The sequence below is a fragment of the Mesoplodon mirus genome (genome assembly GCF_964341445.2).
Source record: "Mesoplodon mirus genome assembly, chromosome: 1".
Lineage (NCBI taxonomy): Eukaryota > Metazoa > Chordata > Mammalia > Artiodactyla > Ziphiidae > Mesoplodon > Mesoplodon mirus.
The window spans coordinates 3,721,057-3,743,813 of record NC_138976.1 but is presented as its reverse complement, the minus strand read 5'-3'; the positions used below and the strand labels follow the sequence as shown (position 1 = coordinate 3,743,813).

Genomic DNA, 22,757 nt, shown 5'->3' with positions numbered 1-22,757 from the left:
CTGTGCATACTGTTGACGTACAATTGTGCATAGTATTCTCTCATAATCCTTATTTCTGTAAAGTCGGTAGTGATGTTCCCACTTTCACTTCAGGTTTTAGTCATTTGAATGTCTTTTTCCTCTTTTTTTTTCTTTAGTCAATCTAGCTAAAGGTTTGTTAATTTCGCTGATTGTTTTTCAAAGAACCAACTTTTGGTTTTGTTGATTTTCTGTTTTTCTACTCCTCTGTTTTGTTTCTCTCCCTATAATCTTTATTATTTCCTTCCTTCAGCTAGCTTTGGGTTTAGTTTGCTCTTTTTCTAGTTCTTTAAGGTGTAGGGTTAGGTTACTGATTTGAAATCTTATTTTTTAATGTAGGCATTGACAGGAGTTAAAATTTCCTTTGTACTACTTTTGCTGCATCCTATACGTTTTTGGTACATTGTTTTTGATTCCTTTCATCTCAAGGCATTTTCTAATATCCCTGTGACTTCTTCTTTGACCCACTGGTTGTTAAAGAGTGTGTTGTTTAATTTTCACATATTTATGAGTATTCCAGCTTTCTTCTCCTATTGATTTCTGGCTTTATTCCACTGTGATTGGAAAAGATACTTTGCATGATTTCAATCTTTTAAAATTTACTGAGACTTGTTTTGTGGTGTAATATGTGGTCTATGCTTGAGAACACGCCACATGCTCTTGAGGTGTGTTCTCTGTTATATTCTATATACGTTAGCTAGGTCTGATCTGATGTACGGTGTTGTTCAAGCCCTGTTTCTTTACTGGTCTTCTGTCTGGTTGTTCTAGTCATTATTGGAAGTGAGGTCTGAAGTCTCCAACCATCTCTTTCTCTCTTCAATTACATCCATTTTTGCTTCATGTGTTTTGGAGATGTGTATATGTTTACAATTGTTCTATAATCTTGATGGATTGAACCTTTAAGCGATATAGACTTTCTCTCTTGTTACCTTTTTGACTTAGTCTATTTTGACTGATAATAATATAGCTGTTCAGCTACCTTTTATTATTTTCACAGAATATCCTTTTCCATCCTTTATTTCAACTCTTTCATATCTTTGTAGATAGGTGGATCAGGTTTTTTAAAAATCCATTTTGGGCTTCCCTGGTGGTGCAGTGGTTGACAGTCTGCCTGCTGATGCAGGGGTCACGGGTTCGTGCCCCGGTCCGGGAGGATCCCACATGCCGTGGAGCGGCTGGGCCCGTGAGCCATGGCCGCTGAGCCTGCGCGTCCGGAGCCTGTGCTCCGCAATGGGAGAGGCCACAACAGTGAGAGGCCCGTGTACTGCAAAAAAAAAAAAAAAAAAATTTTGTTTTTGGCCACACCTCGCAGCTTGTGGGATCTTTAGTTCCCTGACCAGGGACTGAACCTGGGCCCTCGGCAGTGAAAGTGCAGAGTCCTAACCACTGGACCACTGGGGAATTCCCTTGGTTGATTTTTTTTAATAGTGCACCATTTTGATTCCTTTCTTTCCTGTTTATTTCTAAAAAAATATTTTCTTATTGATTGCCTTTGGGATTACAAGAAACATCTTAAACTCATAACAGTCTAGTTTGAATAATACCAAATTAGTTTCAGGAGTATACAAACATGCAGCTCCTATGATCTCCATCCCTCCCCCTTTATGTTGTTGTCGTCACAGATTATGTCTTTATACATTCTGTTCCCATTAACACAGACTTATACTTATTGTTTTATGAATCTGCATTTTAAGTCATATAGAAAAAAAGAAAAGGTACAAACAAAAGTGCAACAATATAGGCTTTTAGACTTACCTATCAGTTACCTCTCCTAGTGTTCTTTACTTTTTCATATGGCTTTGAGTTACAGTCCAGTGCTCTTCCATTAAACCCAAAAGGCTCCCTTTAGCATTCCTTGTAGGCAGGACTACTAATAAAAAACTGCCTTAACTTTGTTTATCTGGCAACATCTTAATTTCCCTTCATCCTTAAAGGATAGTTTACTACATATAGAATTCCTTTTCTTTCAACACTTTATTTTTTATTTTATTGTTTTTGGCCACACCGCTTGGCATGCGGGATCTTAGTTCCCTGACCTGGGATTGAACCTGTGCCCCCTGCAGTGGAAGCACACAGTCCTAACCACTGGACTACCAGGGAATTCTCATCTTTTAACACCTTAACTATGTCACTCTATGGCCTTCTGGTTGCCATGGTTTCTGATGAAAAAAATCAGCTGTTAATCTTATTGTGGATGGACCCCACCCCACCCCTTGCACATGATTGTTTCTTTCTTGCTGCTTTCAAGATTTCCTTTTTGTCTTTCAACAGTTGTGTTGTAATGTGTCTTGTGTGGCTCTCTGAGTTTATCATGCTTGGAGTTCACTGAGCTTCTTAATGTGCAGATTTATGTCTTTCATCAAATTTGAGATGTTTTCAGCCATTATTTCTTCAAATAATCTCTCTCCTTCTGGGACTCTCTTTATGCATATACAGTTACATTCGATGGTGTCCCCATAGTCCCTCTGGGTCTGTTCAATCTTCTTCATTCTTTTGCCTTTCTGCTCCTCAGGCAGAATAATTTCAACTGCCTTAGTTCACGGATTCTTTCTTCTGACTGCTCACATCTGCCACTGAACCCCTCTAGTGAGTTCTTCATTTCAGTTATTGTACTTTTCAGATCCAGAATTTCCACTTGGTTTATTTTTATAACTTCTATCTCTTTACTGAATTCCCTATATGTTCTTACATTGTTCTCTTGATTTCCTTTAGTTTTTTGTCCATGGCTCCTTTCACTCACCGAGCATATTCAAGACAGTTGACTTAATGTCTTTGACTAGTCATTTTAATGTCTGAGCCTCCTCAGGGATAGTTTCTGTCCAATTCTTTTTTTTTTTTTTCCTGTGAACAAGCCCTATTTTTCTGTTTCTTGATATGTTTTGTGATTTGTTGAGACCTGGATATTGAGTATCATAATATCGTAACTCTGGAAATCAGATTCTCCCCCTCCTCAGGGATCGCTTCTGTTGCTTGAGGGCTGCCGTCTTCCGTTTCTGTAGTGACTTTTCCAAACTGTTTTTGCAAGGCCTATATTCCTTGTTGTGTAGTCACTGCAGCTTCTGCCCCATTGTCTCAGGGGGTCAGTGTGTGACCTGACAGACATTTCCTTAACAGTTGAAGTTCAGCAGCATCACCCTTCATCAAGCACTCTCCTGGCTGTTGTGTCTGATGAGGTTCCAGAGTCCCAAAATTGTTGATTCTGAATTTTTTTTCCCCCAGCTTAACTGTTGTTTCCATGGAGAGACTGATCTTTACTCCACCATTTTCTGTTAAAAACGTTATTTTTATTTATTTATTTATTTGGTTGCACTGGGTCTTAGTTGTGGCACGTGGGCTCCTTAGTTGTGGCATGTGAACTCTTAGTTGCGGCATGCATGTGGGATCTAGTTTCTTGACCAGGGAACAAACCCGGGCCCCCTGCACTGGGAGCGCGGAGTCTTAACCACTGCGCCACCAGGGAAGTCCCAAAAACGTTGTTTTTAAAAACACTGGAATTTCATAGGTTGCTGCTATGCCGTGTGAAAGCACTTCCAAATTCAAATACCAGGGGTTCTGAGGGGCTGTCTCAGCTCATGGCCCAGTTTAATGATACTGAAGTGGACATCTGCTCTGTGGAAGGTGGACTTCTCTGTCTCCTTAAGTGAGCCAGAGAAGGGTGGCTGGCCCTTCTTGCTTTTCCTGCCCTTCTTTATTTCCTGTGTAAAATAAACCAATAACCCTGCAAGATTTCCTATGTGAACATGGGATGTGAGAGTCTGTATCTCACTTCAATGAGCACAAGCAATGAAAGAACAATACCACAACTCCCAGGCTATAGTAGAAACAGGATTTTAATATAATATTCAAGTCTAGCATTTGCTATTTACAACAAATAAATATTGCCCCTCCCCAACTGGTAAACATTTTTTTTCACCTTTTATACAAATATTCAATCCCCCTCCCCTCCCCCCCGAAACCCTCCTTTCCCACCAATCCCCGTCTCGTGTGGTCTCGTAAAGCCCAGGATGCAGTGGTGAATGGCACTTACAGCGTCATGAAATCTGACATCAGTGGGACTTGGCCGAGACCATCCTCACTCACCGGTTAAGAGTGTGGTCCGTGAAGGGGGTGTCTCTCTCCTCTGCCAGGGGAGGGCTGGAGTGGGCAGTGGGCGAGACTCCCTCACTTTCAGTTGGCCCTGATGATGGAATCTTTGGTGCAGCCTGAGGAAGGCCACAATGGTGGGAGGAGAGAACTGCAGTGGTCAGACCCGGTGGATGAGTGGTACCCTGGGGTGCCCATGGGCACAGGTGGCAGTGGCCCACACCTGGGAAGGTGTGAGGGAAGTGTACAGAGGGCAGTGCCCGGCGGCATGCAGGGCTCCGTGCCCATTGGCAGCGCTCCTTGGCAAAAGTCAGCTAGTCCTCTGGTTCCAGAGAGCAGAAGGCACCTAAGGCAGCGAGTGGTCCACGGGAGGCCAGGTCAGCCCATCGACTGGCAGGCATCAATCCCGGCAGCAGGAGAGGTTCAGGGTGAAACTGGAGTCTGGGGGTGGCCTGGGCTGGCAGGTTGGGACCAGGTGCCCACCTGGCCTAAGCCACTGTAGTCTGTAAGTGCTTAGTTGCCCAGCCAGCTAGACCCTGGAAAGGGCAGCTCTGTGGCTGGCCAGCTAGGGACAAGTTAGAAGATGCCCTTGGCAATCTTGAGTCCCTTCTGCTTCATGCGGGGGAGGGTAGAGCTGGCTCCATGCCTGACCTTTGCCCCCTTGGTGAAGGTCCGTTTCTTTAGGACAAAGTCATAGTTGGCAGTAGAGTTCATGGCGTAGAACACATTGGCGTTGTCAGGGATCTTCAGTTCTGGTCGGGGAGGGGCAGAGGGTCAGCTGTGCTTACGGGGGCCCCACTGGACACCCCACCACTGGAGAGCCCCCAGGAGGGCAGGACTGATCCAGAGACCTGAGACCCCTCAATGCAACTCCAGGACCACCAAGGACCCCTCTTAATGACACCTGTCTGGGACAGACTCTGCTGAGGCACCGAGGGACTTCCCTGGTGGCACAGTGGTTAAGGATCCGCCTGCCAATGCAGGAGACATGGGTTTGATCCTTGGTCTGGGAAGATCCCACATGCCGTGGAGCAACTAAGCCCGTGCGCCACAACTACTGAGCCTGTGCTCTAGAGCCCACGAGCCACAACTACTGAGCCCGTGTGCCGCGGCTACTGAAGTCTGCACGCCTAGAGCCCGTGCTCCGCAACAAGAGAAGGCACTGCAGTGAGAAACCTGCACACCACAACAAAGAGTAGGCCCCTCTCGCCACAACTAGAGAAAGCCCGCGCGTAGCAACAAAGACCCAGCGCAGTCAAAAATAAATAAATAAATAATTTTTTAAGAAAAGAAAAAAGGAACTCAAAAAAAAAAGGGACTCTGGGGACTTCCCTGGTGGTGCAGTGGTTAAGAATATGCCTCCAACACAGGGGACATAGGTTCGATCCCTGGTGCGGGAAGATCCCACATGCCGTGGAACAACTAAGCCCACGCGCCACAACTACTGAAGCCTACACGCCTAGAGTCCGTGCTCTGCAACAAGAGAAGCCACAGCAATGAGAAGCCCACGCACCACAACAAAGAGTAGCCCCCGCTCGCCACAACTACAGAAAGCCTGTGCACAGCAACGAAGACCTGACACAGCCAAAAATAAAAATAAAAATAAAAATAAAAAGGACTCCGACTCCAGGAAGCCCCACCTCAGTCTGCAGCTGGTAAAGGGTCATCCCATCCTGCCCCCTGCTGCCTTCACTGATCAGGAGCTCCAGCTGCAATAAGCTTTCTAGAACCTAGATCACCTCCCCGGAATCCTGCACAACTCAGGACAAGGGCTCTGGGGCCAAGTTAAGGGCGGGCTTTGCCCCAGGCCTCCTGCATAGGGTTTCATAGGGTGCCAGCCTCCCAGCAGGTACTTGCTCTTGGCTCTGTTTCCCACCCTCTCCTCTGGCCTTGAGCCGGCTGTTCTCCACTGCTGGGCTGGAACATGTGTGCTCTGGGCTCCATCGTGTGGCTCTCACTCTGGTCCTTAACCTGTCTAGGTCTCAGTCTTCCTTTTCTGTAAGATGGGGGTCCCACCTGCCTTGCCTACCTCACCAAAATGGTGCAACAAGGTAAGAGAGGATTTAGAAAACAACTTCCAGGGATCGTGGCGAGTCATTGCTACCTGTCTGGGTAATGGCTGTGAATGCGGGATCAGCTCATGGGAAAGGAAAGAGTGATGATAATCTTTGCAGTTATGGCACATCTATGGCACACGTACACACATGAGCATATAATCCGTGTATATATGGATCAACTCACTACCTATTTTATCTCCATTGTGGGGATGGGAAAACAGGCACAGAGGACTTTGCCCAAGGTCTACAAGCCGTAGCTGTCTGGTTCCAAGTCTGTGCTTGTTCTTGATCCTTTCCCCTTCCCAGTTTTTAGAATACCCAGCTGCTCCCTAGTAGCCTCTGTGTTTAGTATCTACTATGGGCTGAAAGTTTGTGTCCTCGCTAAATGCATTGAAATCCTAACCCCCAATGTGATGGGATTAGGAGGTGAGGCCTTTGGGAGGCCATTAGGTCATGAGGGTGGAGCCCCACGAATGGGATTCATGCCCTTATGAAAGGGACCCCAGAGAGCTCCCCACACCCTTCCACCATTTGGGTTCCCAGTGAGAAGTCAGCCGCTGGCAACCCAGAAGAGGGCCTTCACCAGAACCTGACCATGCTGGCACCCTGATCTTGGACTTCTAGCTCCAGAACTAGGAGAAATAAATTTCTGTCATTTAGAAGCCACCAGTGGTGGTATTTTGTTATAGCAGCCAGAACGGACTAAGACAGTGTCATACGTTCATGGATTTTCACAAATTCGATGTTTTAATCCACGGTAGTCATGATCCTTTCTGAGGCACTCATTTCCCATCTTAGCCAGAAAAACGCCCTTTTGTATGGCCTGTGGGCTCGGCCATCTGGCTGCCTGGCCCCAGGAGAAAAGCCTTTTCTCTCCCCTCCTCAACGATGCTAGCACTGAACGAGGTCTCCCACTGACTGTTCATGGCCAGGGAAGGGCAAGGGACAAGGGTCCAGCAGCCACCAGGGGCCAGTGAGGAGACACTGGGGGCATCCAGAGCTGCCCCTAGGCAGGTCTGTGTGTGGACAAAGCCCACGCCCACCCTGGTGGCATGTCTTCTGGGGTGGTGGGCCTGGGGCATGGTGCTCCCCTGCCCCCCAGCCCCATCGCCCACCTGACACCCTGACTTACTTCGATCATCCGAAATAACCTGCACCAGCTCGTAGTCTTCTGGCTCATCCTCATCCAGGTTGTGTTTGTCCATGGCTTTGCGAATTACAGCTGGAGCCTTGTCTTGGCTGGTCACCTGGACAGGGTGGGGGACAGGCCATCAGGGCAAGGGTCTGGCGTAGCTTGAGGGTCCAGGGTGCAGCAGCCAAGGGCCCTCAGAGCTGCCTCGGCACTGTGCGCACAGGGGCTCACAGCCTCTGACCGGATGCTGGGTCCAGGGGGGTTGTGCCTCCTTCTCCTGCCCCTCTGGGGAGGCCTCCATGTCCCCCGATCACTTACCCCCCATCTCCTGCAAGCCTGCCACCTCCTCCCAACACCACCCAGGGCAACTGCCTGCCCCCGGGGCTGCTCCCCTTAACTGTCCGCCTTGACCCTGCCCATCCAGGACAACGGTATCACTGCACCTGGGTACAGAAGGCATCTAGTCCCAGCCCTGGAGGTGAGAGAGGAGGAGCTGGCTGGATGCCCAGTGGCCGCCTCCGTGCCAGGCCTGCACTGGCTGGAGGCTGCAGTGGTGGAGAGTGCAGGCCGACCCCTGCTGCCTTGACCCCAAGGGCCAGAGCACAGGCGGGCCTCAGACACGGTGTGGCACGGGTGATGGCGTTAATGGGGCATCTGACCCAGTGTGGGAGGATGGGTGAGGGTTCTGGGGGTGCAAATGGCTCACTGGCAGCCTAGTTCTGGAGGATGAGAGGAGTCCCCCCAGCCCCCAACCCCCCCTCAACATACACAGTGTTTGTGGGCAACTCGCACTGGCCAGGTCTCGACACCTCCAACTACCACCGGTGTCTGACACTGCCGGCCACCTCCGCGGCCACCAGCCTGGTGCAGCCACTGCTATCCCCCCTGGACTGCAGCAGCCGCCTCCTAACTGGCCACCCTGCCTCTGCTGGCACCAGCCCATCGCCCACGGAGAGGCCGGAAGTCACTGCTGCCCCTCCTGTGCTGCAACGAACAGTGCTCCCCCGTCTCGCATGAGATCCAGGCCCCCGACACTGGCCTGCTCTGCCGACCCCTACGCTTCCCCCGACCCCTGCTCCTTCACTTCGGACCTCCTGCTTCTCCTCCAAGCCCCAGGCACACTCCCGTCCTGGGAAGCTGCACGCTGCTCCCTCCTCCCCCACTACACTCAGGCCCTTTATGGGTGACGTCCTGCCCCACTGCTGATGTAAACCCCTAGTCCACCACCCCGGCACTGATCACCATCCATACACTAGCTGTTTTTTTTTTTTTTTTTGCGGTACGCGGGCCTCTCACTGTTGTGGCCTCTCCTGTTGCGGAGCACAGGCTCTGGACGCGCAGGCTCAGCGGCCATGGCTCACGGGCCCAGCCGCTCTGCGGCATGTGGGATCCTCCCGGACTGGGGCACGAACCCACGTCCCCTGCATCGGCAGGCGGACTCCCAACCACTGCGCCACAAGGGAAGCCCACACTAGCTGTTTTGATTCCCTTCCCTGGTTGACCCTCTGTCCTTCCCAACCCACTAGGAGAGCAGTTCTGGGAGGGCAGGGATGACCCATGGTGTTCAATATGGATTTGCTGCCCGGCAGAGTGAGGGGCCCGTGGGGACGCCTGCCCGGCTCACCAGGATGCTCTTGTACATGTTGCCATTGTCCACGTCCAGGCTCACCCGGATGATGCAGCAGTCGCCCACCTGCTGGTTGTAGAGGGGCAGAGAGGAGCTGTAGCTGCAGACCCCTGACACGGAGCGCTTGTGGGTGCGCGTGGTGGCCACGGGCGTGGTGGAGGCTGAGGAGGAGGAGGTGCTGCTGGAGGCTGAGCTGATGCCGGAGGTCTCCGGGGACGACTGGGAGGTGGACTCCCAGAACTGCGGGGGACGGCATGGTCAGCAGAAGCCCCGGGCCACTGTCCAGCTCTGGGGGCTTCTAGTGTGCAGTGGGGAACTCTGGCCCTAGGAAGGGCTGAGAAGGGCTGTCAGGGAGGGGGTGGGGCAGTCACCTTCTTCTCCTGGCCGTCAGGGGACTCTGGGACGAAGCTCATGTTGATCTCCTCCACATCGGAGCTGGAGGAGCCGGCCGAGTGGACACTGAGTGCGTCGGCAATGTCCCCGCTGCTGAGGTAGGGGCCGCACCTGAGCTGGTCACAGGACTTGGAGTGGCAGCTGCTGCTGGTACTGAGCTCCGTGCTGGGGGCCTGGCGGCTGCATGGAAGGGCTGGCTGACTTGGGGGAGGCCTCTCCTGGGACACAGCCCACCCCGTCCCCTGCCCTCTGTGCCGAGTGCTCAGGCAATCACCCCATTGGCTCCAGCGTCTGACAGATCATTTAGCATCACCCCATTTCACAGGGGGAGAAACTGAGGCCCAGAGGGGTGGAGCAAGTGGCCCAGTCACAGGGCTGTCGGAGGGGGAGCTGGGATCCCAGTGCCAGCTGCCTGACTCCTGAGCCCACTCGCAGCCCGAAGCTTCCCTGAGCCCCGAGGGAGCGCCCCTGCCCACCCGGGCACTCAACTCGCTCCAGCGCTTGACGATGGCCGTGTTCTTCTTGACCTTGAGGGTGTTGCTGGCCGACTCGGAAGGGGGCTCCAGCTCACACGACAAGGTGTAGCTACAGGGCAAAGCGGCGGCTGTGGGGAGTCGCACTCGGGTCTCCCTCCCGGTGCCTGCCCGGCAGCTAGAGTCCAGGGGCCCGGCCGTCACCAGCGACGGCACCCAAGGCTGCCCAGGATCCCAAGCCACAGGCTCCCTGGAGCTGCCCAGGGACAGCCCACGTGTGCCCTCCCGGCTCCTGCCCGGACTCACCTGTCAGCCTCACTGAGCCGCTCCACAGCCCGGAACCAGGCCCCAAAGTGCTCGTCGGGTGCAATGCTGTAATTGTTACAGGCCGACTGGAGCAGCTTGATCTGGGCAATCACTTCGAATTCCTGGGGCCAGAAGGAAGGACAGGACGCTGACGGTCTGGGTGGGCCGGGCCTGTGCCAGCCTCTGGGTCCCCACTTCCCACCCTGTCCTCACAGCCAGGTTCAAACAGCCCCTCCAGGAAGGTGTCCTTGATTCGACCTCCTGCCCCATCCTCCCGTGGGAGAGGCTCACCCTCTCTCTGTATCCAGCTCTCCCCAAAAATGTAACAGGGAGGGGTCGGAGCCAGCTGTTCTAGCCAGGTGGCTCTCTGATCCCGCCCCCGACACGGGCCCCCTTCCCGTGAGGCTGCGGCTGCTCACCTTCCTCCTCTTCTCGAAGTTGATCAGTCTCCCCTGGAAAGCACACGGCCAGCGTCCATCAGAAAGTGTCCCCTAGCCCATGACCACCCCTCACGGGTCTCAGGCTGCACTACCCAGAGCACACACCAGGGGGCAGCACAGCACACACCTGGACCTGGGTGGGACCGGGGTGCCAGGGCGGGGTGGGAGGGGCGCCGAGGCTCAGGGGTCTGAGAACAGCTAGAGAGACTGAGGCCTTGGGCAGGAAGGCCAGGTTGGCCACATGTGCCTGACCCTGGAGGGCCCAGCCTCTCCACCCATGGCCGCCACCTGAGGGAGGGGCTGTGTCCTGCTGGGTCAAACCCCCTGCAGCTCTGAGCCCCACCAGCAGGGCACCAAGCTCTGTTCACTCCCTGCCGAGATGGGCAGGTGTCCCCGGGACACAGGGACGGCCAGGGGTCTCTCGTAAGATGAGGTGCACCCTCTGCTGAGAGCTCGGGGCTCAGGACCCCCACCCCGACCCCGCCCCGGGCTCACTCACATACAGATAGTCCTTCATTGCGGTGTCCAGCATCACCAGGTCTGTGAGGAACGTGCCCAGGTAGGGAACGGTGCCCTGGATGACACCCTGTGACAACTGGGCGGGGTGGGGGGGAACTGATGAGCAAGGCCCCTCCCTTGAAAACCCCTCAGCCCCACCCAGGCCTCCCACTTGGAGCAGCCTGGGGACCTTTAGCCATTTCCCCCAAATCCCCCTCCCAGCGTGCATGGACCCAAACTCCCCCAAGTCACCTTGCAGGCTTGGTCTTTGGCAAATCCCCAAGAACTATGGCCCCCGGCCCCTCCCCCCTCCCAAATCCCCACTGGGCCCAGCTCTTCCAGGCCCCAGCTCTGGTGGCTACTAGTCACCCTGACACCAGCTGGTCAGGGCGCAGCGCCCCCAGGCCCCGGAGGAGGTCGGTCTAAGGGTCATGTCAGGCAGCGCAGCTACAGGAGCGGGGGCTCGGGGCGGCCCTTCCTCTCCCAGCCTCGGGCACACTCACCACCTCCTTCGGCCGCCTCTGGGCTCTCCTGGGGTTCATCTCCAGGGTGGCGAACTTGGAGGTCCCCTCCTGCAGGGCCAAGCACAGGGTCGGTGAGGGCTTCCGCCCCTCCCCCCATCACCCACCAGCAGACCCGACCTTGGCCCTGGTCACTGGTGCAAACGCTCCAGCCATCCCAGCGTACTCCATTCCTAGATCTGCACCCCTGCTCGGGTGCTCATGGGGTGCGGGAACGCGGGCCAGCGGCCCAGCCTCCTTGGAAAGTACAGATGAGGACTACACCTGCCCCTCAGGGTCTCCAAGGACTCAGCGCCACACCTCCATCACTGTGGCCGTGCTGTTCCCCCCGACCCCCCGTCTCTGCAGGAGGGTAGGAGGGTCCTGCACAAAACTCACGCAGATTTCCCTTCCCCCTGGAACCTCACTGCCTCTCCGTGAGGTTGGCACCCCAGGGTCAGCATTCCCCCACTTTCCAGATGAGGAAATTGAGGCCCAGAGACAGGCAGCGCCTTGCCTCTGAATGAGCCTCAGAAGGGCTCAGAGGAGAGCAGGAGGCCCTGCTGCCCATCCCCCGCCCTCCACGGACCAGGTCCCAGGCTCAGAGCCTCTGGCGTGTGCCGGCCCCCAGCCGGGAGAGCCATCGAGAGAGGGACAGGGACTCTGGGGGCGCCTGGCTGAGCAGGGTGTCTGCCGTGCCAAAGCCTTCACAACCCCACGGAGCCCCTCGGGATGTCCCCTGCACAGAACTCTGCCTTCATCCACTCAGGAGGGGTCTCCTTGGTGCCACCTCTGAGATGGTGAGCTGGGGCTGCTGGAAGCACTGGGTGGTGACACTTTGCTTCCTCTTTATATGGAAGTTTCTGGGAAAGGACCCTCATGAATGCATTAGCACCCCCCTGCACTTGCCACAAGCCAGGTGGGGCATTTGTCACAGCCACCAAAGGCCCTGTGGTGAGACTCTGAGAAGAGTCCCTGGATTCCTTTGCAGTGTCTGCCCTGAGGCAAAGGGAAGAGCTTCCAGCCCCAAGATCTACCTCCTGGGTCTGCTCATTTGGACGACGGCTGGGCGGCCCCTGCAGTACCATCCCTGGGCAGGCGGAGTGCCTGGCCCTCGGAGGTGAGCGCGGACAGGAGCAGCAGGGCCTGGCTTTGTGGGGACAGGCTAGGCTGGTCTGGGGAAGGAAGAGACCCTCACCCTCGACCTCATCCACCCCGAGTGCCGGGTGAGGGACCAGTGAGGACCCAGGAGACTCTAATCCTGCCCCTCACCCGCCCAAAGCTCTGGAACAGCCCAGGTGCCCTGCTCCATCCCTGTCCTAGGGCCTCCTATCTCCCAAACTGCCCCCCACCTGTCCACAAACCCGACAGATCTCATGAGAAGCTTTCGAAGAAACTTTCAGTGGGAACCTAAGCCCCTCCACCCCAAGCCCCCGGACTCTACCTTGATGAGCAGCTCTCTGCTTAGGGAGTAGTTGTTCTCATCTGAGAAAATCTCCGACAGCTTCTGAAAGATGCGGAGGCTGTCCCTGGGGGAAGGAAGGAGAAAGGAGGGCATGGTGGGGAGGGGTGCGGGGGCAAGAACATTTGAGGACCCAGAGACCCCAACTGCCTGGATGGGTGGTTTCCAAACAGAGTTCCACTGGACCCTAAGGGTAGGCCTGGAGGGGTGGGTCTCACGTGGGTCACCGGGGAACCCCATTCCCAGTCGACTGAGCGGCTCTGTTTTGGCTAGTTCTGATTTTAAGTGCACAGAGTCGTGTGGTTGAAGTAGACACATGAAAATCCCCAGCGTGGCTCAATCCAGTACCTGCCAGAGAAGGAGACCAGGTCCTGCTGGCCCTGAGACCCCGCCCCCAAGATGCGCTGTCCCTGGGCAGGTTCCAGGCAGCACCCAGCCCCGTGGGAGGCCCCGGGTCCACCCTGGAGCTCCTCCAGGGAGAAGCCTGCCCACCTGGAAACTTCTTCCCACGTCTTCTTCAGCCGGTGGATGGAGTTGCTCTGCAGAGCAGAGAGGATAGCGTACAGGGACGAGAAGTTCTTGAGGACCCGGCACTCCTGGGAGGGAGGGGCCAGGCTGTGAGGGGGGCCGAGCTCCCGCCTGCTCCAGCTTCAGTCCCTCTTAGGGGGGAGCCCCCTCCCGGATGGGGCAGATGCCCCGGGAGGTGCTCCTGGGGTCGGATGAGATCAACCCAAGGGCAGAAAGGGCTCCCCCGGGCCCTTGGCGGCCGCATACCCTGGCCACCTCGATCCAGTGCTCCACCACCCTGGCCCTGGCGCGGGCCGTCACGCTCCGGTCCCCGAGGCAGGTGGTGATGACGCAGTTGGCCACACTGTTGAACTGGGCGACGGTGGCACGGACGGTGGGAGCCAGGTGCTCCTTGCCCCTCTTGTCCCGCTGGGACCAGATGGAGCCCAGGCAGTGGTAGGGCACCACCTTCTTGAACAGCTCCTGGGGGCAAGGGGAAGGTCACCCGGCTCTGCCGCACCCCAGCTCAATGCCCACAGTCCCCCCACCCCCGGCCCAGGCAGGGTCACTGGTCGGAGCTGGAGCTCTGGAAGCCGGGGAGGCGGCTCGAGCCCGGCCGGGGGAGGTGCAGGGAGGTGGTGTCTCTTGGTTTCGTTCCCTGCCCACTGCGGGCACCCGGCACAAGGTGACCCAGGGTGACCTGAGCAGGAAGGAGAGGTGGCCACCTTCCCCAGTCCATCCTAACTCCCAGCATGAGACGTGGCTCACACCTGCCCATACCAGGTGGTGCTTTTAACCCTTGATCACGCCTCAGGCCTGTCCCCTGTCCAGATGCCCATTCACGTGGGCACTACAACCAGAGGCTGTGTCTGCTGTCTGCCACGGCTTCTAGCACGCACCAGGTGCGGGCTAAGTGCTGAAGCTGGTGAGGCCTCCTCAGCAGACGTGGGGGGCAGGGGGGACGGCCCATGGAGTGAGCGCCCGTCCGCTACCGGGTGGGCCAGACCCCGCCCAGCTTTCTAGCGTTCCACCTCATTCCACCCAGACACCGTGTGCGAGGGATGGGGCCCGGATCCACAGCCTGAGGGGAGTCGAGGCCTTCGGGTGAGGAAACCTGCCCAGGCTACGCAGTTTGTCATGGGATTTGGGGCAGGACATCAGCTCTGGACAGGGCAGGGCAGACGCCTGAAGGAAGGCGCACCCCTGCCCGCCCTGCGGAGATGAGCTGCCTACCGCGTCCATCAGCGTGAACTGTTCTGCCACCAGGTCGGGCGGGAACGCCAGGAGGTGAGGCTTCTCCTCACCCAGCCCATTCTCTGCAGCCACAGGCGAAGGCCAGGAAGGCTCTGGGGCTGGAGCTGGTACCGGTGCCAGAGCTGGCTCGAGGTCTGGACCTGGCACCGGCCTGGGTGCTAGAGCTGGAGCCGGCACTGGCTCGAGGGCTGCAGTTGGCTTCAGAGCTGGAGCCAGAGCTGCAAAGAGGAGCGGAGTTCAGCAACACGCCTGCCTTTTTTTCCAAGACAGAAACCACACCACTGCCCTCTAAGACAAGCCTCAGCTCAAGAAGCACCCCAGGACGTCTTCCCCAACAGCGGTCCCCACGTGGGTGGTCTGAGGCAGCCTCGGGGGCTCCTGCATGTCCAGCACCGACCCCTCTCCTCACCCTCCGGCTCTGCCTTGGTGAGCTCTGTGTGCTCCAGCTGGGACAGGAGAAGGTGGGCCCGGCGCTCCAGGTCGGAGCCGGGCATGTTGAGCTGCACATAGGCCACCAGCTGCTTGAGGCAGGGGAAGTCCGGGGGCTGACAGAAATCCTCGGAGTACTGGTCCAGCCAGGTGCCCAGGATGGAGGAGACGGCACTGGGGGCAGGCGGGCGGGCAGCAGAGTCAGGGGCCTGGCCTTTCCTTCCACGCGACCCTCCCCTGGCTCCCCCATGGGGGCTGGGCTTCTGGGCCCGCCCCTGCCCCACCCGCACTGGGCTGCCAGGCAGGGGCAGGCCTGGTCGGCAGTCTTGGTAGGAAGGGGCCCTCCATCCCTGGTGACCACCTCTCCTTTCCTCGGGGGAGCCTGACTCTCTCCTGTCTGCCCCCAGCCCCCCGGGCCCTCCCCACTGGGAAGGAAAATGCAGGAGGGCAGGGAGGGCAGTGCCCGCTCTGTTCATTGCGCTGGCCTGGCCGCACACAGTAGGCGCTGCATAAACAGGGGAGGCAGGAGGGGACAAGCAGAGTGTGCTCCCTGCCCGGCCTTCACGGGCCTCGCGCACCTGAACCGGAAGCTCGCGCACCGACGGCTGCCTTGGTCTGTGCGCCGGAGTGTGGGTCTCGTCTTCCCAGGGATGCTATTCTTGGTGATGGGGACGTAGCCGGCCCCCTGACCCTGACTGAGCTCCCGTGAGCCCCAGCTGAGCACTCACACTGGGCTGCGAGGCTGAAGTGCCAGCAGCTTGCCCCCCACACCTGCTGTCCTGGGCCCCGGATCTGAGTGGGGATGGATGTTCTCAGGGGCCGGCTCTGAGCCCCCAGCCTCCCCTCTGCTCCCTGGGGACATGGGACCCCAGCCACAGCTCTCTGACTCCTTTCCTCCTGCAGGAGGAGCCCCCAGACCTCAGCCCTCCAGCGGGAACCACAAGATGTGTGGCAGCTGGGTTCTGCCCAGCCCCTCCCATCAGACCCAAAGTCTACTCACTTCTTCAGTTGGTCCTGAGGTCCGCCGTCCTCGCTGGAATAAGGGAGGATGCACCCGTATCTAGAGGAGGCCGTGAGGGCGTCACATCTACCGTACCTGCTGTGACGTCTAGTGTTACTGGCTGACCCCCCGACTAGGATGGAAGCCCGGGAGGGCAGGGATTTTTGTCTGCACCATTCACTGAATTAAGCCAAATGCCTAGAAAAGTGCCTGCACACAGTAGGTGCTTCGTATGTATTGCTGAATGAATGAGCCCAACCAGCACCTTACAGATGCCTGAGTGGGCCTGGGCCCTCAGCCAGCCCCCAGCCAGCCCTGCTCAGGCTACTCCCAGGAAGGACCCCTGAGACCGAATCTGGAACCTCCTTTACAAATGGGAAAAATGTTCTGCCCAGGGGCTGGAAGCAGAGAGCTTCTCCACGGGGAGAGGAAAACCTTAATTAAAGCCGCCCCAGCCCTCAGCAGCCCTTTCCACAGGGCCGGGCGAGGGGCCGCACTGTCCATGCTTATCCGACAGTCCTGGCAGCCCGGCCTTCACGTGAGCAAACTGAGGCTCAGAGAGGTAAAGCAACATTCCCAAGACACACAGCCAGTGGGTGGGTGGGGAGCCACTGTGCCGGGGAGGGGCGGGGCGCTCACCTTTGGAACAGCAGGTCCAGGACCCGCTGGGTGGTGGTGAAGGCTCGGTAGGTGCACAGGAAGATGGTGACATAGGAGAGGTCGCTGCCCTGGAAGGCGGGTACCAGGTGCTCCACCAGCTTCTCCAGCGTGCCTGCCTTCACGGTCCGCACCTTGCAGGTCTCATACAGGTTCAGGGCCGACTCATTTTCATACTGGGGTGGGACAAAGAGGGACAGACAGTCAGCGACAGCACCGTGGCCCACTAGGAGGGCAGGGGTTGGAACTCAGAGGAAGTCCCAGGCGCCCAGTGACTTCTGGATGGAGATGGGACGTGAGTGCCCCGAACAAAAAAAGGGTCTCAGCTTTTTTTTTTTTTTTTTTTTTTTTGCGGTATGCGGGCCTCTCACTGTTGTGGCCTCTCCCGTTGCGGAGCACAGGCTCCGGATGCGCAGGCTCAGCGGCCATGGCTCACGGGCCCAGCTGCTCCGCGGCATATGGGATCCTCCCAGACCGGGGCACGAACCCGTATCCCCTGCATCGGCAGGCGGACTCTCAACCACTGCGCCACCAGGGAGGCCCAGGGTCTCAGCTTTTGAACTGGAGGTGGGGGATGATAAAAACTAGCAATACCAACACCTTCCGGTCATTTTATTAGCTGAGTAATTACAGCACCTTGCCGTATTAAGGGCAGAATCCCCGTGATCCCTGGCAAAGCACCCCCATTCTAGAGATGAGAAAACAGAGGCTCAGCCTGGGGTGGAAGGGCACGGTATGTTAGGACCCAGAGGCTATTCAGGGCGGCACTGTGGAAATGGCTGCAGAAAGGAATCCCGTCAAGGTCCACGGCAGTGAAAGGCTGAGTTATGGTTGGTGACCAGCCTCCCTTCTGAAATGTTACGCATCTGTCAGGCCCCCGCTCTGACCTGGAGGGGTCATGGAGCTGTGTTCCGTGACGGCAAGGTGCAGAGAACCATGTATAGTAGGCTGAGCCCTTTTTGGGTTAAAAAAAAAAAAAGCCCTACTAAGTAAGGTGATGAAAGCCTTGGAGAAGGTATGGAAGGACAGTTGTTAAAACCAGAAATACTGGGGCAAAATGCATAAATCATCCCAGCCTAACATGAAGTGGGAATAGCATGGAAGCGTCTTTTTTTTGATGTTCATACATATAAGTGAACAGTGAACTATGCACTTGGCCCAGCCCAGGGCTGGACAGTAGGGGAGGGGTGGGGGCCCAGATTCCTTTGGGAGCAGGACTGGGGGACCCTCAGGCAGGAAAGCCCTGGGAGGGAGCCCAGTGGAGTGGCCAGGGTGGCCCCTGGGTCCTGGAGCCCCCCCAGCCACACTCACCCCGAGCCAGCGCTGGCCCTTGCTGGCACCGTGGGGCACCTGAACCCTGCGCAGGGAGACGGAGTAGATGACGCCGTTGACCAACTCTTCGCCGATGTCCTGCGTGGAGCTCTGCAAAGACAGCGCCCGGCCGCCGGGCGGGGTGTTGGGGCTCGCCTGGCTCTGTGGCAGGGGGACGCCCCGTGCCACTTCCTGCTCCCTAGATGAGGCAAAGCTCGGTGGCCACAGACACCTCCAGCCCAGAATGAAACAGGACGACAGCGGGAGGGCCGGGGGTTACTATCGGGGGGGCAGGCACTGACCCCAGGACGCCCCTCCTCACCCCACCAGCCGTGGCTGGGTGTGAACAAGACGTACCCACTGGGGTTCCAATGACAGCCTGCCCCTACCCGGGGGGGGGTCCCCCCGCTCCCGCCCCCACCCCAAGGCGAGTATTCTTATCCGGTCATTTCACAGGTGACCACACAGAAGCCGAGGGAAGAGCAACCCATCCAAAGCCATGCCGCGGCGGGTTAACAGCAGAGCTGGGACCCCGAGGCCCTAACTCAGCCCACTGCGCCTAGGGGGCTCTGGCCCCCCCGAGAAGATGCCTCCCCCAGGGCGTGAGGCCCCTGGCCCCCTCACCCTCATGTGCCCAGACGGCCCCCGCAACAGCTGCCCCGGCCCTGGAGTCAGCCTCCCGGGTCTGGGGCAGGTGCGGGCATCCTCGACGGCCACAGCCAAGGCCACTTCCTTCCCTTTCTGCTCATTCAGTCCTGTGCCTTCTTGGGCAAGAGGAGTTCCCAGTCCCCTGTTCGTCATCACGTGTATGGGGACGGCATGAGAATGACGACAGTGCTGGCGTCCGGGCTGATGCCTGGGGTTCCACAGAACTCCCAAACCACAGGACTTTGGCTAGGCCAGGAAGTGGGGGCGGGGAGGGATCATCTGGCTGCTCCCTGGACCCCGGGCAGAAAGACCCTTGTTTTAAGAGGCAGTGATCCCGGGGCTTTCCTGGTGGCGCAGTGGTTGAGAGTCCGCCTGCCGATGCAGGGGATGTGGGTTCGTGCCCGGGTCCGGGAGGATCCCACATGCCGCGGAGCGGCTGGGCCCGTGAGCCATGGCCGCTGAGCCTGCGCGTCCGGAGCCTGTGCTCCGCAACGGGAGAGGCCACAACAGTGAGAGGCCTGCGTACCGCAAAAAAAAAAAAAAAAAAAAAAAGTAAAAAAAAAAAGGCAGTGATCCCTCCTGCTGGGCAGGCTGGCCCCGGGGGGCTGTATCAAGGCCTGCCAAGGTCACTCAGTCGTTGCTGCCCTGGGTTCCTCCCTCCCCACTGCAAGCTCACCCCGTCCCCAGACAGGGGCAGTGAGAGAGGGGGGCCTAGGAGTAAAGAGACAGACCTCTGAGAGTTTAGGGAGGAGGGGGGAGGTGCTAGCTGGCAAAGGGCCATCAGTCACATGGTCAATGCCAGCAGCTAGGATCACGGGTCACTGTCCCAGCTCGGGGTGGGTGTGGAGCTCACAGAAGGCCCAGTGGAAGTGCTGACTCAGCCTGGGCCCCACCGACAGCCCTTCCCTAAATCCCTCGGCCTAAGCTGGGCCCCTGGGTAGGAACCAGGTGCCCAGTGTCCTGTGGGCTGTACCCCCGGACATCAACACCCCTGGGGTCAGGGGCTAGGGAGTGGGGGTGGGGCTGGACCTCCTGCCTCAAGGGCTCTGGGAGGCCTGGGAGCCATCCTCCGGAAATCTACTTCCTCTGACCCAAGGCCGCCCTCCCACTCTGGGCATCGGACCAACAGGAAAGCCAGTGCAATCACACCGGGGCTCCTGACCCTTCACCTTCGGAGACAGCCAGGCGTTTCTTGGAAGTCAGCAGGGAACCCGCAGGTAGAGGGCCCTCAGCTCAAGAGCCCACGCTTGGGGAGGTCCAGCCCTTCCATGGAGGAGGGGAAACTCCTCCTCCTGAGGCAGAAGAACTGAAATAGACGCGCACTGTCCTCCCCTGGGTCACACATCCTTCCCCGGCCTAGAAGAGGCCGCGGTGATGGGTGATGTCAGGGGCCTGCCATCCACCTGCGAGACCAGGGCCCTGTCCACCCACCCCTACCTCTCCTCAGGGGTCCTTGACTGCCTCTCGCCAAGGCTGCTGCCTGCCCTGGAAAGGCCCGTCCCTCTCCGGGGGATTCCAGCCACTTCTGGTCCAGCCTGGAGCCAGACAGTGCCCTGAGCACCCAAGTCACTGGCAGCAGTTTATAGAGTTCCCGTGCTGGACCTGCCTGACTGTGGGCACGGGACTCAAACCCCGTGGGAGCGCACACAGCACCTGGCTCCCAGCGGGGCCCCATCAAGGCCTGCTGGACAGAAGCGCTTCCTGGCCAGGCCAACCAATGGGAGGCCTCGCCATCCCTGAGCGCGTCTAAATAGCGGCTCTGCAGTGAGCCATGGGCCTCGCTGGCAGCTGAGCAGCTGGCTGCCCTGCCCAGGCGTCATGTGATCCCGAGCCCTTCCCCCACCCGGAGGGGCCCCCTTCTGCCAGCCCGGTGGGGGGCAGGGCAGGACGCTGAGAGCCGCACATGCTGGGCCAGGGGGAGTCACCGCCCTGTGGCACAGATGGGGAGCTGCTCCAGCCCCGCGGAGCTAACCCTGTCCTCTCCGGGCCCTTCGCCGCAGCCCAGCAGCAGGAACAAAACCAGATCGTCCAAGCAGCGCAGAGAGCAGGCGCCATTTAAACCGTCGACCAAGAGACAACGGCGGAGCGGGATCCAAAGAGAGCTGCCCGCATCCTGGGCACAAAGCGGCAGAGTGGGGCATCTGCTCCGCACTCCCACCGCGCTTCCAGGGACAGAGAAGGACAGCGGCCGACAGCCCTGGCACCTGCCCCGGGACCCTCTGGGGCAGGAAGGGCTGGGCCCTGGCCCCCACAGGTGACCCATCCTGTTGGCAGGGCAGACAGCACACAGGCCCGGGAACAGACAGCCCGTGTGGGCAGCACCAAGCCCCTGGGGATGCTCTGGCAGGGGCTGGGGAGCTCCCAGGGGAGGGTATGGCCGAGCAAACAGGAGATGCCCTGGGGGGAGGCGTCCACAGGGCAGCAGTGAGCTCTTAGGGGAAAAGAACGCCAGGTGGGTGGCTGTGTCCTCCTGTCCCGCCCCAAGCAGGTACCCACATATGTTCCCAGGGCCCGGGGACCCAGCTGGCAGCTGGGCCTTGCACACACTGCCCAGCCTTCCACCACTTGGGTCTGGAGCGAGGGTGGTGAGATGCCTCCAGGTCCTCGTGAGCAGAGGCTGGCAGAACAGGCACCAGGGTGCCCCACACCCCGCGGTCCCTCGGAGCACAGCCCGGAGCCCCAGGGACAAGGGAACAGCCTGGGTGACATGTTAGTGTGTCCCCTGATCAGCCTTCTTGGGGTGATGGGCCAGCAGGATGCTGTGTCCCCAACTGACTGCAGGCCGAGCCCCGATTCCCACAAGACAGAGTAACAGGGTTGCCGGGGGCCGATCCCACCCTTATTTCTGGAGAGAACAGAGGGGACCTACTGGGCCTTTTCCAGCCCTGCCATCTCCCCGAGAAGGCGGCTCGTGCCTGCACACACGGGGGTGGCGCCTTCTCCCATCCTGGTGACCTCTCTCCTCCCACTCAGCTGTACATTTCCTGTGGAAGCTACAACTAGAGACCATGCGGGGCCTCCAGACCCACAGACGCCTCTGGCTGCAGACTGGCTCCTCCTCACTGGCCAAGGGCTCACGGAGGAGGAGGACCTGAAGCCACACCGTGGTCTCCTCCCTGGGGCTGCACGTGGAGAAACCTGGTCTCACTCAGGCGAGGGCGGGGGAGTGGGGTGGTGGTGGCCTCCACGTGCATGAGATCACCGCCCGGGGACCTCACGGCACCCGCTGAGCTGCTGCTCAGGCCCACTGAGTCACAGAGGTCACCCGAGGCCCTGACCCAGCCACCAGCCAGCACCCTGCAGCCCTGGGCACATGAGGCCCCTCCTCCAGGGCCCACCGGACCCAAAGGTACTGTCTTTCCTGCAGGGCTCTGGCTCCCAGCTCAGCTGAGCCCTGCAGCCCTTGGCCTCAGTGAGCCTGTCTGGGAGATGGGCGAAGGGCGGCAGGGGTCACGAGAGGGGACGTGAGCAGCAGGACCGGCTCGGCGCCAGGCACACAAAGCACCCAGGAACGGGACCTGAGGACGCTGTGGCTGGGGAGCTGACGATGGACAGCGGGCAGGGGAAAACCTCCCGGGAGACCTGCCAGATGCCTGGAGAGCTGGAGGAGGGCCAGGTGAAAGGCAGGGCGGGTCATCCTAAAACTGTGGGGAGGAGGGAACCAGGCCTGCGGCTTTCCAACCTTTTAGCCTTCTGTCTTAATGTAGCAGCCAAAACACGAGAGGGATCAGGGATCAGAGAGGGCTGCTCAGTCTCTCCGAATCCCAGGATCTGGGGACTGTTTGAATACAAAGTCGAGCACCCATTTTACAGAGGTGGAGACCAAGTCCCAGGGGAGATAGTCAAGTAGAAAGTGTCCAAGCCCTGGTTCATCTCTCAGATTGTGTGCCCTGGGAGGGAGAAAGAAAACACCAAATGTGTGTGGCCCTCCCGGTGGGCGACGGGGCGCCACCCTCGGGCCT

General features: G+C 58.2%; 1 protein-coding gene across 8 annotated transcripts in view; it reads right to left on the bottom strand.

Annotated features, from left to right (window-relative positions):
• Positions 1–3,839: 3,839 nt before the first annotated feature.
• Positions 3,840–22,757, bottom strand: part of RALGDS (ral guanine nucleotide dissociation stimulator) — a gene marked incomplete at its 5' end in the record, with an annotated part of 47,986 nt that continues 29,068 nt past the window's right edge. For 2 of the 8 annotated variants that reach the window (XM_082628660.1, XM_082628655.1), the window contains 17 exons: positions 3,840–4,853; positions 7,291–7,405; positions 8,915–9,157; positions 9,289–9,490; positions 9,800–9,895; positions 10,090–10,211; positions 10,509–10,541; positions 11,029–11,124; positions 11,531–11,599; positions 12,972–13,056; positions 13,482–13,585; positions 13,764–13,979; positions 14,730–14,968; positions 15,160–15,353; positions 16,180–16,278; positions 16,819–17,012; positions 18,148–18,258. In XM_082628660.1, the coding sequence (XP_082484786.1) occupies positions 4,678–4,853; positions 7,291–7,405; positions 8,915–9,157; positions 9,289–9,490; positions 9,800–9,895; positions 10,090–10,211; positions 10,509–10,541; positions 11,029–11,124; positions 11,531–11,599; positions 12,972–13,056; positions 13,482–13,585; positions 13,764–13,979; positions 14,730–14,968; positions 15,160–15,353; positions 16,180–16,278; positions 16,819–17,012; positions 18,148–18,258 (2,394 nt within the window). In that variant the 3' untranslated portion in view covers positions 3,840–4,677. The remainder of the gene's footprint in view (positions 4,854–7,290; positions 7,406–8,914; positions 9,158–9,288; positions 9,491–9,799; positions 9,896–10,089; positions 10,212–10,508; positions 10,542–11,028; positions 11,125–11,530; positions 11,600–12,971; positions 13,057–13,481; positions 13,586–13,763; positions 13,980–14,729; positions 14,969–15,159; positions 15,354–16,179; positions 16,279–16,818; positions 17,013–18,147; positions 18,259–22,757) is intronic. The other 6 variants (XM_082628657.1, XM_082628658.1, XM_082628656.1 and 3 more) reach the window with 6 other exon arrangements.